Source organism: Punica granatum, chromosome 4 (assembly GCF_007655135.1).
Source record: "Punica granatum isolate Tunisia-2019 chromosome 4, ASM765513v2, whole genome shotgun sequence".
Taxonomy (NCBI): Eukaryota; Viridiplantae; Streptophyta; class Magnoliopsida; order Myrtales; family Lythraceae; genus Punica; species Punica granatum.
Genome location: NC_045130.1, coordinates 4,136,800 through 4,152,362, shown reverse-complemented (window position 1 = coordinate 4,152,362; position 15,563 = coordinate 4,136,800). Strand labels below are relative to the sequence as shown.

General features: G+C 41.2%; 2 protein-coding genes and 1 long non-coding RNA gene across 11 annotated transcripts; 2 read left to right on the top strand and 1 right to left on the bottom strand.

Moving 5' to 3' along the window:
- The first annotated feature begins 295 nt into the window (after nucleotides 1-295).
- Nucleotides 296-2,263, top strand: LOC116205531. 2 transcript variants are annotated; one of them, XR_004156522.1, is made up of 4 exons: nucleotides 296-442; nucleotides 562-761; nucleotides 1,337-1,471; nucleotides 1,565-2,263. It is a non-coding gene; the product is annotated as an uncharacterized LOC116205531 (long non-coding RNA). The 2 variants fall into 2 exon arrangements; XR_004156521.1 differs by having other exon boundaries at nucleotides 562-1,471.
- Nucleotides 2,264-4,312: 2,049 nt separating this feature from the next.
- LOC116202457 (shikimate kinase 3, chloroplastic-like) lies at nucleotides 4,313-10,268 on the top strand. 7 transcript variants are annotated; one of them, XM_031534024.1, is made up of 12 exons: nucleotides 4,442-4,605; nucleotides 4,739-4,811; nucleotides 5,259-5,490; nucleotides 6,562-6,620; nucleotides 6,866-6,920; nucleotides 6,998-7,070; nucleotides 7,647-7,734; nucleotides 8,194-8,276; nucleotides 8,367-8,496; nucleotides 8,598-8,676; nucleotides 9,032-9,096; nucleotides 9,915-10,268. In XM_031534024.1, the coding sequence occupies exons 3-12, from the start codon at nucleotides 5,265-5,267 to the stop codon at nucleotides 9,975-9,977; spliced, it is 921 nt and encodes a 306-aa protein (XP_031389884.1). In that variant the 5' UTR covers nucleotides 4,442-4,605; nucleotides 4,739-4,811; nucleotides 5,259-5,264; the 3' UTR covers nucleotides 9,978-10,268. The 7 variants fall into 7 exon arrangements, with proteins under 7 accessions (XP_031389880.1, XP_031389885.1, XP_031389879.1 ...); XM_031534023.1 differs by having other exon boundaries at nucleotides 4,464-4,605; nucleotides 5,129-5,490; XM_031534019.1 differs by lacking the exon at nucleotides 4,739-4,811 and having other exon boundaries at nucleotides 4,317-4,605.
- Nucleotides 10,269-10,379: 111 nt separating this feature from the next.
- LOC116202458 (neuroguidin-B) lies at nucleotides 10,380-13,626 on the bottom strand. 2 transcript variants are annotated; one of them, XM_031534027.1, is made up of 9 exons: nucleotides 13,469-13,626; nucleotides 13,242-13,312; nucleotides 12,367-12,454; nucleotides 11,978-12,157; nucleotides 11,718-11,900; nucleotides 11,434-11,607; nucleotides 11,183-11,337; nucleotides 10,857-11,013; nucleotides 10,380-10,717 (listed from the first exon to the last, which is right to left on the bottom strand). In XM_031534027.1, the coding sequence occupies exons 2-8, from the start codon at nucleotides 13,283-13,285 to the stop codon at nucleotides 10,884-10,886; spliced, it is 954 nt and encodes a 317-aa protein (XP_031389887.1). In that variant the 5' UTR covers nucleotides 13,286-13,312; nucleotides 13,469-13,626; the 3' UTR covers nucleotides 10,380-10,717; nucleotides 10,857-10,883. The 2 variants fall into 2 exon arrangements, with proteins under 2 accessions (XP_031389887.1, XP_031389886.1); XM_031534026.1 differs by having other exon boundaries at nucleotides 10,896-11,013; nucleotides 13,469-13,625.
- Nucleotides 13,627-15,563: the final 1,937 nt, after the last annotated feature.

Sequence of the window (15,563 nt, the reverse complement as noted above, 5' to 3'; positions counted from 1 at the left end):
AAAAGATATCCCAATCAATTTCCTGTCGTTTACGAGTTCTTGAAGTCATCAAACCATTTAAACCCCGTCCATTCCGAGCTAAGAGAGAACGAACGTTACGGGACTATATTTTCTTTTAAAAGTTCACAACACCTTAATACAAATCGCAGTTGCCATTAAGTAAACCACAAGGGGCTGTTTGGATTATGAGCAATGCTCAACTCAACTCCATCCAATTTGCTACCCGACAAAGTGGGTCTGCATTTTCAAAGCTGTGGGTCCCAGTAGCACAACGGTAGGTCAAAGTGCTCGAGAAACCAACCATCTTGGCAGAAGACCGTTCGAAGGCATGCCAAAGAAAGAAAACGTGAAGCTTCTTCCTCCTTCCAAGCATCAGTAGGGTTCAAAACTTCAAGCAAATTAGCTGCAGGAATCTCAAAGCGAGGGCGAAAACTCCCAATTGGTGAGTGGGTTCCATCAATTCCATCGATTACTCACCTTCATTCCGTCAATTCCATCGATTACTCACTTCCATTCCGCCAATTTCGTTGATTTCACCGACTGTGCGTCCGTGACGAGCAGCGGGCAAAGGAGCTGCGCTTCACAGTGAAAAGGGGATATTGTCAAGAGTTATTCGCAGAGAACTGTACTCTGGCACGCGATGTCAGATCTCTCGAATAATGCAAAATTGTAGGGGCCCCCTCCAAGTGCTCTGTTCCCGGCTCAATTTGCCCCTTTAAGAAGCGGTGGACGTGGATTTGGGAGAAGCATCTGCATTAGAGGTATGTTTCGTCGGCCTCTGTCTCCATTAGTGCTTCTCGTTTGAAGATTTCTCTTTGTTTTTCTTCGTTGGCTGCTCATTGGAAGCTCTGATGCGATGAAATGAATATTGCAACTATGCCCTGAAAGCTCATTGAAAGCTCAGTTTGAAAGTGTTTTTGTCACGACTGTGATTGTTTTTGGTCTTTGGTGTTATACAACTTGCTAAAACCGTTTGAGCTGTTAGTGATTATTTTGTTGCGAAAAACACCAAAGAAGTTCGTTGCTTGTTTGAGAACCTACTGCTGTGCATTTCTTTTTTCCCAAATATAGTCTTATGGATTTAATCGACATGGGAGTTGCTATTTGTTTGTTTCTGCATTGTCTTTCTGCTGCGAAGTTTTGTTTGTCTGCATGCATCATGGCTCTAAAAGGGGAAAATATCATTTAATGGAGTGGTGAAATGGACTTCGCTTTCCTAAACGTAATGCTTGAGAAGTTGAGAAGAACACACACTACAACATGGAAGACCAGTACTTGGAAAGAGATCATAGCTAAAATGATCAATTTATTTCCCGATAAGCAACTGTTTTTGCAGAAGGTAAAGGACAAGTATCAAAGAATGAAGACAAATTTCACCCGATTTTCTGAAATAGTGAAGCATACAGTCGGGTGGTATGCAGACACAAACACCATCACAGCCGACCCAGATGTTTGGGATATGTTTATAAAGGTACATGCTGTTATTTTTTTGTTTGGCTTCTATTGTTGTTTTGAAGGAATTGTCACTGATCTCCTTCGAGCAATGTCGTACTTCTTCGTACAGAAGAACATGGCATACAAGACTTTTCCGAAGCAAGGGCTGCAAGCACTACGATTTGTAGAAGCAACTATTTAGTTCTTCAATGGCTACCGGTGCTTTTCGTATATCCTCGACCGATCCACCTTCAACTTTAGAAGAAGAACGCCGGTTAAATGAGGAATTCTTATCTAAGGGGAAGGGAAAGTAGAAATAACATGTCGATCTCCAAGAAGACTCCAACGAGAGTGACAACCCCGTCCATGTTGCAGAGCCCATTCTAATCGAGTCTCGACGTCGAGTGCCGAAAAGATCTCAAAGCAAGAGCTCACAAATGCAGGAGTGTATGGACATATTCAGGGAGAGTTTCACGAAGAAACCACAGGAGACCCCACCGTCGGCAAAGAGAAGCAAGTCGGTATCGAGCCCTGAGAAACCTGAGAAGAATAGCATCGAGGAAGCCCTCGATGAGTTGGCAAAATTGGAATCGAGAATCCCTCACCCCTTGTTTGTGAAAGCGGGCGTAACATTCCTTGATTCGGGAGTGCAAAGGCTTTTCATGTGGTTCAAGGAGGAGTCACGAATGGAATGGATATTGCAGCTTCCTCATCCTTGAAGAATCCGTGATCACATCTTACATATTTTTTTTTCGAAAAACAACGTTGTTTTTTTCTTTATTCTGACTGAACTCGTATTGCTCATGTTTGTTCTGTGTGTTTGCTTATGCTGATGATTTTTTATTTTATGTGTGTGTTGCATGTTATTGTGTTATGATTATAATTGAGGTGTTTCACTGTTAACGATATATTCATGAACTTATTTCCACAGTTATAGGCAATTATTTGGCAAACAGTATGTCTCGTAATGGCACGTCTTCAAGCAATAACAATAACTCTAGAGACGACAAGAATGAACGTAGGCAACGTATGTTCTATTCCTTGATGATGCAATTTGATCAGATGGAAGATCTCGTTCCACGGAACATGCCGTGTAAAAATTATGCACTTCAAGGACGACAGTACATTGTTGAAGTATTAGAGAGTGACGTTCGGTGCTTCGAAAGCTTCAGAATGAAACCATACGTGTTTAGAAATTTATGTGACACACAGCGGTTGCGCTGTGGCATCACAAATACTAGAAAAGGTATTACCGTAGAAGAGCAAGTCGGCATGTTCTTGTTGGTTATTTCACACGGTATGCGATTTTCAATGGTGGTGGAAAGGTTTCAGCATTCGACGGAAACGGTTTCATGAGTTATCAAAAAAATTGCGCGCGGAATACAAGAATTATATTCCGATTTTATAACATAGCGGAACGTTATTGTTCAGCCGAAAATTGAAAATGATGAAAGGTGGCGCTTCTTTAGGGTATGTTATATGCTAATTTCATACTGTATAGAACTGTTTTCGGTATACTATGTGAGGTAGATATAATTACGCGTTTTTAATGTTGCATTGTATTGGAGCTATCGATGGAACTCATGTCGCTGCATGCGTGCCACAGGCGAACAAAGTACCTTATTGCGATCATAATGCCAATATATCACAAAATGTATTGGTTATTTGTTCATACGACATGATGTTTACATACATGATGACGGGTTGGGAAGGTTCTGCACACGATTCAAGAATATTTGCTATGCTGCGTCAGTGGAACGCTTTCCAGCACCGCGTGATCGTGAGTATTTGCTTATACATTTTCAATTTTCTATGAAATTGCAAGCCTAAATTAGTTATCTTTAATTTTCCTTTGGTTCTTTGCAGGACAATATTATGTTGTTGATATAGGGTTTTCAAATATACTGGGATATTTAGCTCCATACAAGGGAGAACGGTATCACTGGAGCGATTTTCCTCGGCATAATCCGCCACCAACGGAAAAAGAGCTATTCAACCAGCGCCATGCGTCAGTAAGTAATGTTATCGAACGTTGCTTCGGTATTTTGAAAAAGAGATTCATCATACTGAGTTTAATGACGAATTTCATACCGTATACACAACGACAACTTGTCCTTACTTGTTTTGTTTTGCATAATTTTATACGCCGTAATAATTACCATGCCAGATTATTTCTGGAGTACAGCGATGCGTGAGCAGATTACGATGAATTTCGCAATCCGCCACTACAAGAAGGAAATATAGTAGATGTAGATATGAATAACGCCGAAATGAACAATGTACGCGACCGTATCGCTACTCGATTATGGCTTGCAGAGAAATGATAGCGATGACATGCACTTAGGTATTATATTAGGCATTGTCTTAATTATTATTATGATGTGATAATGATAGTATAAGCATTATATAAAATGAAATTTTCTATAACAGGTCTTTTTTTTGTTTGATCAATAATGGGGCCCACTCTCAAGCATTATATTAAATAAAATGAATATAATAGAGGTTTTTGTTTGTTTGATCAATAATAGAGCCCACCCTCAAACTTATTTAAATATATTTTTATTTTTTTCTGTAATTGAATTGAGCCGAGTTGAATATTATTTAAAATCCAAACAAACTCGAAAGTTTTGAAATCTCTGACATTGATCGAGTTGTGAGTATGGTATAGATAACCGTGGTCTATCGTGCACTCTAAATAGACAAACCACGGAATTTCCCGTGCTTGATTAAATAAAAAAAAAAAGAAGAAGAAAAAGCAGAGGAAAAGGACAAAAAAGAGGGAAAAAAAAAGAGGGAAAAAAAGAAAGAGGAAAGGAGTTCAAGAAAGGAAACGACCGTTTGCCTCGGCACCGTGTCGTCTCTCTCATCTCAAATTCCGATTCCGATGCTGTTCTCTTCTCTCCTCTTTTCATCGTACTGTACATCACCATATATATATATATATATATATTTATGTGCGTGCGTGTGTGGGTGGGTGTGTATATAAGCCCCGATCATGCGCAGCCCACCTGCCCCTCTCCCTCCCTCCCGCCTGCCTCTCTCTCTTGCTTTCAGCAGAAGAATGAAGCTCCGTGCAGCTTCTCAGTGAGATTGATTCGATTCATTTTCATCACTGTCCGTCGCAGCTCAATCTCGTCTCCTCCTCCGCCGCCGCCGGCGGGAAAGAAAGCTGTAAGTGCTGCAATCCCATAATGGCTCAAAGCCGAGCTTCTTTCCCTCTTGCGTTTGTACGTTCTGCCGCATTTCTCCTGCCAACGGGAGGTCCCGCCGATTAGCTTACCTTTCGCCTCTGCCGGTCACACAGCTCGGCTGGCGCTCGTCGTGTGGCCCTGGCCGCTGCCTGCATTAGACGGCTCGGATTTTTTCACTTTCTTCTGGTATATTTTCATTTCCCATTTCCTTGCCGTTTCTCAGCAGCCAAACGACGCACCCACTGCTTAGTGAAAAATTCGTTCTTTTTTGCATTTCTACCTCACCATCGCAGCTCTTGTAACTGCCACTGTTGAGCGCCTTGGACCTCAGCCGTTTGACTTCTCTTCACCTTCTTAGTCCTCCTTTGCAGAAAGACAGTTTTTTTTTTTTTGGGTTTTTGGCTTGGATTGCATCTTCTCTGGTTTCGGTTAATGTCTTGGCTTGTTGATCTATGTCAATATTTCTATACTTTGGCTGTCAATGTATCCTTCTCGCGATGCAGCATTTAGAGTCGCGTGTCACGTTAAACGCCTCCAGTGAGTTCATAATCTTCTGATCAAATAGTCGGCGTTGCTCTGGAAGATTTCGGTTCCACTCTGAAATCGCTTTTCCTTATCTGATTCGAGGATCAGTTAGAGATGGAGGCAACAGCTTGTGGATGGGTGGTTCGATTCACACCTCACATCTGTTTGAATAAATCTGGAGGGAAAGAGACTGCTTCTGTTACATTGAATCATAAGGGAAGGAAAGCAAATGGAAGCATTCGACATGTCAGTATGAGTTATCTGCAATGCAGAAGAGTGCCTATTGGGCACAAAATGAGGCCCTCCATGGAGCTTTCACGCTCTCGTAAGGATTTTCACGGTAGGTTCAGTTGATATTAGTTTGATGTGGTTAAGCTTCCTATCAAGAGAAGAGAGAGAGAGAGAGAGGAAAAAAAAAAGAGAGAAAAAAGAAAAAATAGTTTTATGAGGTTTGGTTGGTAGCAGTTACATCTCTGAGATCTCTCTTGAACTCATGTTAGATTAGTAAAATCTATTTCGTAGAACTTGCTTCTTAACGAACATTTGGTTGGTTACATGCTGCATGTCTTGGTTGATAGAAGACATAGTTCATAATTATCTAGCTTGGATTGATCTCATCCTTTAGCAAATCTTGAGGTTATGAGATATCGTGAATTTTTTGCATTCCCTTTCTCCAGTTGATAAGTTGATATAGCTTAATTTATCTTTGTAAGGTTTGGCAGCTTCTAGTTAGGATGATTAGGTAAATATTCTATTGCTATGGGGGTTCTGGTCTTTTTTTCTTTTCTAAAATATCTCCATTTTTCTGTGATTTGCCATGTGCTTTTTATTTTTACAAGAAGGAAAAGTTATGAGAATTTTTTCAAGAGACCATTAGGCGTAGAGCTGGTTTTTCAACTGCTGATTAGGTCAAAGGTGAACAGGGTCTTAAAATTTTCAACATATCTTTATTAACACTGACAGAGCACCTTGACTACGAAGAATGAGAACTGGTTAGCTATACTAGCTCACGTGTTGCTAAGTGTGTCGCAAATCTTGTCAAGCTGAATCACTAGAATCACAAGAAAAATGCGAGTAAGTATTTCCCTTGGAAGACCTGCACTTGGTGCATCAGCATGGAGTAGTCTGAACCATGTATTCAATCTAATTATTGGTCAATCACGTTCTTGCTGTGGAACTTTACGCAATAACTTTATTTCGACGAGATATATTGGTTATCAGAATATGCTTCGCAGGTAAAGATCACATTTTTGACCTGTAGATACAAGATATGAAATTTGTTCTCCATCGAGTTTTTCATTTTGAATAAATTACAAAACTCTTTTCTACTCTGTACAACTGGCTTGTGTGCATTGGTTTTTCTCATATAAAGACCTTCATACTCATACGTCTCATTAAATATCTCTTGCAGCTACTACAATTGGATCTAGTTATTTTCACGCTTCCATTGATGAACGTTGGCTGCTGAAGGTGTGGTGTTTTGTTCTGTCATTTTGGAATTTAATAGTAGTCCATGGAAATAGCTCATTCTTACCACTGGTAATTAGGATGATTTTTCTTTCCCTTTTGCTGAAGCAGCAGCATGTGTGAATGTGATGCTTTGTAGGAAATTTTCCATTGGACGTTGCCTTGTAGCTGTAGCTGAGTCTTATTAGATATGAACTCCCAATTTTCTTTGATTTCGTGTTACTGACTGCTTTCTGATGTGATGACAGACAAAGGGCGATGAAGTCAGCTCATGCTTGGATGGGCGCTCCATATTTCTTGTCGGTTTGTTCTCTTTCTGAACTTTTTTCCCAATAAAAAATAATTTTCATTTTGGTGATAAAATGATCCTTGTGAATCAGGAATGATGGGTTCTGGAAAAACAACCGTGGGGAAGATATTGTCAGAAGCATTAGGTTATTCTTTTGTTGACAGGTAAATGTTTTCCCCATCCTCTGTTTCTATTGAGTAAGTACTGGGATCGAAGAGTGAAAACATTTGTGTGGAATATAATTTGCTATATCATGGACAAAGAAGGTATCTGCTTATGTGCTTGTGCCACCAATTATCCCTTAGAGACTTCCTACTGTTTCTGTCATCATGCCTATCACTGATGATCCAATTAATTGTTGGTTTTTGGTATGTGTGAGCTGTTGCTCCATATAATGATTCTTCTATTGATACCTGTCATTGGTTCCATTTATTCTATTGTTTATTGGTACATACTTATGTCTGTACATTGTGTTAGTTTTCCTTTTGCTTAAAAAATGTGCATAATTTGGATAGCATTCAGCTGCCTAATTATGCTGCAAACCTTTCAAGATATTACTTTCGCTATATGAGTTACTTGAGGGAAGTACATTGTGGCCTCCACCCACATGAATTATAATTGGATACTCATTCTGTACATGATCCTCCATTTACATTTACTGTCCAACTTTTTTGAGCTTATAAAGGCACCTGCCATAGATTAACTTTAGTAATTTTTATTTTTTTTTGGTGAATGTATAGCGACAAATATGTGGAGCAGGTCATGGGCGGGGCTTCGGTTGATCGTATCTTCAGTCAGTGTGGTGAGAGTTTCTTCAGAGATTACGAGGTGTGTCAGAGATGCTATTGCTGCACATCTTATACTATGTCTTGCTCCCTGCTATGAGTGCTTTCTTCATGTTCTTTGTATCTTCTTGCTCGCTTATGGTTCTGATTTAGCTGAACAAACTGTTCGGGTTCACTAGAACATTGGGTCATATTGTCTCAGCACTTGCCATCCTTGGCTGTATGCAATATGAAGTTATCTAGGTCTTTTTGCCTTGACCTGTTATGAAACAAGTTGAGGATCATGCGTACTGAGGGGCCTACAATATATCCATGATGTCCCATCCTCTTGAAGTTTTCCCTGAGCTTATTCATCCCTTACTGACTATTAAACTGAGCTTAGCTGTCCTATTCTATTGTACTCTGCTTTCAGTGACATTAATGACATCAGCTGTAAATGATAGTATAAGTACTGTTTACCATTGCTGGAGATGTAAATTAATCATTCCTCTTTCCTTATTAGAGTGAAGCATTGCGGAGGTTGTCCTTAATGCCCCAGCAGGTCGTGGCAACTGGTGGTGGTGCAGTTATTCGCCCAATAAACTGGTATGCAGTCTCTTTCGTTATCTAGGAAGAACCATTTACATTAAGAAAAACTTCTGGTGAATGTATGATATATTTTGTATATTTTTGCAGGGAATACATGAAGCAAGGTGTAACTGTCTATTTAGATGTACCTTTGGATGCCCTAGCAAAGAGGATTGCTGCAGTTGGAACTGAGTCTCGACCTCTCTTACGCTTTGAATCTGGTGATGCCTATACAAAGGTAATTATCAGCTGTCATCCCACTTCACAAATTGGAATTCCGGGTCTTCTGTTATATGCACTAGATTGTTCTAAAATTAGTGTAATACCACTTTCTTGCAGGTCTTTGTGGGACTTTTCACTCTCTCGAAAAAGAGAGGTCCATCATATGCAAGTGCTGATGTCACAGTTTCTGTTCTAGGTACGCTGATTCTCTAATTTTCACGTGTTTGCTGTCATTGATTCCTTACATAGCGGTTACTTCAGTTTCCTTTGTCTGCCCCCCAGAAATTCTTCTTGGATGATCAAATATTCTCATGATATAGCGTGACCATTTCTCAGTCATCATTATGTGTCTATACCTCAGAACTAGATATCTGAATTCCAAAGCAGGTTCTGCATCACAAGCTTCTAACTCATCCTCTCTTGCAACTGTTATTGCTTTCTACAAAGTCTAGCTTAGTTGTGGACTTATATCTTGATCTTGCTCCAGTCCTCCCCCCTCTTCAAAAAGTTAAGATTGTCGATCCTTTTGACATTCAACCATTTCTCCTCAGATCTTGCTAGAAGTTTGAGCGTGGAAGATATTTCAGATATCACACCTACTGCTATAGCAATTGAGGTATGTGATCTATATATCCTGATCGGACTGCTTGGGTACCTAAACCCTTCCAGCTCCTTGAATTTTTCATTTTATTTTTGTGGGTAGCAGTAGGTTATGTGCTGTGAGTATAGATTCCTCTCATATGCTACAGTGAGTTCATCTCTCTCTTACACGATGTGCTCTTAGACCGAGATCGGACAGCGAGGAAGCTATATTGGTGTTTGCATCCTCACTAATTTCTGAGCCAAAGCTTCTTGGTTTTTGGTAGAAACTTCCTGGGAATGACTCTCTAGAAGTAATCCTCAACCCCCATTGTGTGTGGACTGAGTCCATAAAATGTTGACACTCGGATTACTGTGGAGCCCCTGTTTTTCGATAGCATTTCATATACCCAGTTACCTTTTCTGGCCTATGCTACAAAATGGACTTAAAAGATGTGGCCCGGGATGCGATACGTGGTAGTATGATTAGGGACTTTAGCTTTGCATATGCCGGAATTCCCATATCAATTAATGGATGGCCCAACAATATGGGGCCATGTGAACGATAACCCCATCGTTTCCCATGGGAGTCCCCTCGTTTCGTGTGAATCTCCTCTGGAAGTTCTAAAAGGATTTTTGACATATGGACACCTTTATCTAGGTGAAATATTTGCCCACATAGAGCAAACAGAAACGTACTAGGAATCTACTCCACAGGAGAATCCTCACGGAAACAGCAAAAACCAGTCTTCATTCTCAGGACCGTTTCCCTTGTGAACCACACAATTTGCTCCTCTGTGTGGTTCCTTTCAGCCTATCCATTGCAATAACCACGGTTTCTCTCCTGTGTGACAGGTGCTTGTACAAATTGAGAAGTACCTCCGTGGCGATAACGTGTCCACGCGGATGCTCCCTTAATTACTTCAAACTTTCTAATGAATGTTACACGAAGTGGTCCTCTTCCTTCTACTGAATTTGTAATAGTCTCTCATATTAAAAGGGGGAAAACAAATTTGTGATAGTCACTGTCTGCGTCTGTGTCTTAGGGCTGAAATTCGGAGCTGGTTCGTTCTGTTACAGTCCTCTCATCAGATGTGTAGGGGAAGAATGATTGTTATATTTGTTCAGGGAGAAAGTGCTGGGTTCAATCATCTATTACAAGGTTCTCGTGTTGAGAAATGAAATATCAATAGTGTGTATGCGTCTTAAGTTACTTGTTAGGTTTACAGGACCGGAGCCGGATCCTGAGTTGGCAATAACTGGTTCCCCACTTCCAGTATCAGATCTCGTAATGACTTTGGTACAGCAAACTCTTCCATATGATCAAGTGAATACCAGTAATTTAGCAATGTCACACATCATTTGTGTTGTTGACAGCAAATCTCCAAGTAACTTAATTTTTCAATCCTGTTGAAGTTCTTTCAAAAACCTATAGTAATGTAATAACTACTTGAAAAACTAGCTTACAGGCTGCAGATTCTAACTCCATTTTGCTATGTTACCTGGATCTCTTCCAAAAATGACGATACCAGAGTATTATGGACTCTCTGCCCAGATAGGCCAAAACTCCAATACGTCAGGGCATTCTTCTGTGGTGCTCCCGATTCGAATAAACGGCTAGACCATCAATGGAGAACTTTTCTCCCTCAATGCTTCCTCTGCAGAGAAATGCTCCACAATGTCAAACATTATCCAGGAAATCTAATCTTTATGTAGTGGAAGATAGAGACACTGCTATCTTCTTATTCAAGGCAGAAAAGGATATATGTAGCTACCGAGCAATATCAAGAACATAACCTAAACGCATGTGCAGAGTCATGAACACTAGCCGAATACCTTCCGCTTCTTAAATTTCGTTGACCCACCACTGAAGCCAGTTGGTGGTTCACCAAAACCTTCCTCTAAAGGTAAGGATTTGATTTCATCGTACAAGCTATCAGCAAGTCCAAGCAACCTGATGCGAACAGAGCGAAGAAAGGTCAAAGCACTGAAAATCCAAAAACTACATACATTATGATCAAATCCACAAGCATCGGCATGCACAGACACAAGAATGAAAGAGTGAAACACTAGGATTAAATATGTTCCAGGAAAAGCATAAAATCAATGTTGACAAAGCATACCCATTTCTTGACTTCATTAAGTGCTTCTGCTTCTTTTTCTCCATCTTAGTAAGTGGAGCGCGCACAAAGAGCTCCTCTTCTCTGCGTGCACGGTCTTCCATCTGTGCCCTATACCTAATAAGCTCTCTACTTTCAGTCCCAACAACATCCCGAATCTGCATTTATTCCGAGCGAACTAGTTAGACCCCTGATGCCAAACGTAAATGGCATCCTAGCCTTGTTATGACAATGAGAAATATACTCTGACTAACCTCTTCGGGTCTTTCATCAATATCGTTCATCAGGTCTCTCATATAGGCACTTTGCCTTGCTTGTCTTAGCACCTCTTTCTCCTTTCTCAGAGCATTTCTCTCCTGTCTTGACATCTTATCTTCATCCATCAAAGCGGGGGCGAATTTTGGAGGACGATAAACTCCATCATTATCCTAGAATATCCGAAAAGAGCATTAGCAGCTTTACCAACTACCACCTTTACTAGGAATATCAGAAATGGCATCACATGAATAAGCGTTCTTAACAATATAAGTCATGGTACCTCAGAATTCATATCCGTTTTGCTAACAAGCATGTCTGGGTTTGGATGATAATTTAACAGATCTTCTGACTTCTTTGAAGCATCTGCTTCCTCTTCATTGACACCTCCATTGCTTGCGGCAGCCCCAGTAACTCTTGTGAGTTTCTGGACTTGGTATTGGAGCTTTTTATCGATTGGGCGGATCTGTTTCAAATGAAAATGTAAGTTAATATGGTGGTCCAACTGAGGTAACTACGCAAGTATAAATGGGACTTCCTAACCTTTTCCAAAAATAATCTGATCTCTACAAGGCTCCTAACAACCGGATGCCCTTCAATTGAAAATCCCTTTGCCTTGCGGAGAAGATAATACACAAGTGACTGGCAGTAGCTTAAGAGAAGTAAGTGTTTTGCATCGAGAAAGCTTATCCCGTCTGCTGTTGGATATTGATTTGCTTTCACCTGAGACAAGATTTTGAAGGATATCTGGAATTAATAATAGAAACCACGGGTGAAACTCATAACATTTGGAAATGATGATAATAAGAGCCGACGATCTCATGGCAGGCGCTCGTTTGATCAAAAGCGACTGATAAGAAATGGATGAAATAGATATAAGGGGTAATGATTTTCCCCACAACTACTGCATAAAACAACATTCAAGTCTCAACCTTCGCAGTTAAGTCCTTCACTTTGCTCTTTACTTTGTCTAGCCCTTCTTTTATTTCCTTCAAGACTGCTGCTAACTGAGGAGCTTCTCTGGGAAAGAAGCAAACAATAACAGCATAAATTAGTGTACATGTTTGACTCCTTTTTCTACTGAGATTCACCGCTTATCCCCCCCCCCCCCCCCCCCCCCCCCCCCCCCCCCCCCCCAAAACTATATATATATATATATATATATATTAGTGTTGTGCCTTCATGAAGGCATAAACCTTGGCCCAACAGCAGCCATCAAGTATCACACAATCCAGAATGTTGAATAAATGCAAGATGCTATTGAGTCCAATCACGGAGACAGAGCAGCCATAAAGTCGCACAGTGATACACCTTAACGTGATTTTTTATAGGAGTGTGATTTATTTTGGATGAAAACTTGAAAGCGCAAAAAGTATGTAGATTAGGAAGAAATCAATCACCAGCACAGGAATTTACTAGAAGATACCGGATTGATGAAATTCCCTCTTAACTTGCCAATGGATGGAACTGCCATTAGCCAGAACCCAATAGCATCGAAGGCACTAAAAACAAACCACCTTCCATCTAAACAAGAAGTGAGAAACCAATCCCTAAACGCATTCAACCGAGTGGGCACAACTTAAACAAGTGACTTGTTAAAACATTCGCAAATCCGACGAGGATGAGAGCAATAAATCATAGGTTCCTCCAGGAGACTTCTTCAAACAGGGCATAGGACTTCATCGGACTAACAGCATCAAGTTTCAACTTTTTTTCGATTCTTGACGTGAAGTGGAAGCCCGGCGCTTTCTGGACAAAGCATTCATAAGCGTAAAAACCAGAAGCTCGCAAACATAAATAGACTTACTTGAGCAGTCTCTCATCATTGGATGAGACAGCGGCGTCCGCCATGGCACCACCGGAAACCTCGGAAGCTGCCTGCCACCGGAAAAAAAGTATGAATCGATTCAGCTGAAGTTTTTATGAGGTTTCCACGAAATTCAGCTGCCGCCGCGACCCAATGAAAAGTTGAAGCAAGAAAAAGTATCTCTACTGCTGGGAATTGCAAGAAACCCAAGAACGAGAAATCTTCACCTCTGTCACTCAGCGGGGCAGTCGATGCAGCTGCTGCTGGTGCGTCCGCCGGGAGTCGACACAGAGATAGAGAGAGAGAGGGGTGGCGGAAGGTTCACAATAAAGGGCAGTGGACGAGAAGAAAGCCAGCGGGAATTCAATGGGCTGGGCCTTGAAAGTGTTAGGAAATTGAAGAGTATAGCTCTTGAAAGGCCCGCCCAAAATATACGCGGACTTAACCGACTAAATTGCAATTGACCACGAAGCGTTCTCCACCTATTGGCTCAGACTGGACCTCGTTCCAGCGTCGGTTCGGCTTTCCGAGGTACTTCATGTGAATTTCAAAGCTCTGCGCTCTAAATAAAACCCGCCCACATGAAGCGTAGCTTGTCAAGCTATAAGGCGGTCGCGATTTTTTAAAAATGTTTGCATAAAACTCTTGACATTTTCCTAAGCTCTCCTCGATGGATCAGCTAGTTGTTTTATTTTATTTTATTTTATTAACTTCTTTCCCGCACTCTCTTCTTTTCTTTCGTCTCCCTCACAAACTTTCAAGACATAATGAACTCTTTTTTAAGATGTTGCCAAGATTAGGCTTGGAATTGAAGTCGGATGACAAAAAATTGGCCTAACGAACGATCATCGGAACAGAAAGAGCACTCGTTAATCCTCGATTTCGGAGTGCAAATTGGCACTTTGGTTTTCACAGCATTCCAGTCACAGTGAGTGTTGGGTATCCCTCCAATTTGGAGGAAGTTGGGCTCAAATTGTATTGGGCTTTTATCGGGCTTTAATAGGCCAAAGAACCCATTTTTTGTTAGGGTTTATTCTTCAGCAAATCAGCTGAGGTATAAAAGCAGCAGCAGACTGCAGTAGCAGCAGAGGGTAGACAGCAGCGGCAGAGGAGCTGCAAGCAGCAAAACAGCACAAAGAACAAAGGAAGAGCAGAGCCGAATTCTGCTCAACAGGGGCAGCGCGCAGCTGGAGATCAAACCTCGATCGGGACGTCAAACGAACTCCGATTGGGACGAAATTTTGACAGCAGCTTCACAACACGTGGGGCTAACTTCTGAACGGTCAGAATTTCTATTCGAGCTCTGTAGGTGCTGTTTCAGCTGATTTTGTGAACCACCCGGTGTGGGTGACGAATTTAGTATTTGGGTGATCCAAGAGAGTGTTTCTCTTGAGTTTGGTGATCCAAGGGTTTACCCTTGATGAAAGACATTGTATAACCTTCATAGTGGATCGTTGATTCGGAGTTGGTCCCGTGGTTTTTCCCCACATTGGGGTTTTCCACGTAAAATTCTTGGTGTTGTTTTACTTTACTGCTTGTTGGTTGATTTGATTAGTTCCTATCTCGATTACACCAGTAGGGGAGGAAGATTAATTGCTGCGTTATTGTTTGGTTGAGTACATCCCTAACCCCAACAAGTGGTATCAGAGCTTCGGGTTAGAGAAGTTTGAGTTTTTTCGGTGTTTTCGAGATGGAGGAGTCTACAGGATCTATGTTCAAGTTGAATGCAACCAACTACTCTATATGGAAGTCTCGGATGGAGGATCTTCTATTTTGCAGGGATTTGTACGATCCTATTGAAGGGGATTCCGCGAAACCCAAAGATAAGGATGACAAGGCTTGGGAACGCACAAATCGGAAGACTATTGGTTTGATTCGGCAGTGGATAGACAATAGTATTTATCATCATGTTGCTCAGGAGACAAATGCGAAAGCTTTGTGGGATAAATTGACAAATCTCTATGCGAGGAAGACACCACAAAATAAGGCATTCCTCGTGAAGAAGCTGGTTCATCTTCGTTTCCAGGATGGAGGTGATATGGCTGCGCACATGAGTAATTTCCAGGATATTATTAACCAGTTGACGAACCTGGAGATAATATTACCCGATGAGTTGCAGGCCTGTCTACTTTTAGGGACTCTACCGGATAATTGGGACACACTTGTGGTTGCATTAAGCAATTCTGCGCCAAACGGGAAGCTATCGTTGGCTACGGTGACAGACAGTTTATTTAATGAGGAGACTAGAAGGAAAGGCACGAGAATTTCCATTCAGTCTGAAGCTTTGGTTACTGAACAACGGGGGAGAAGTCAAAGCAGAAA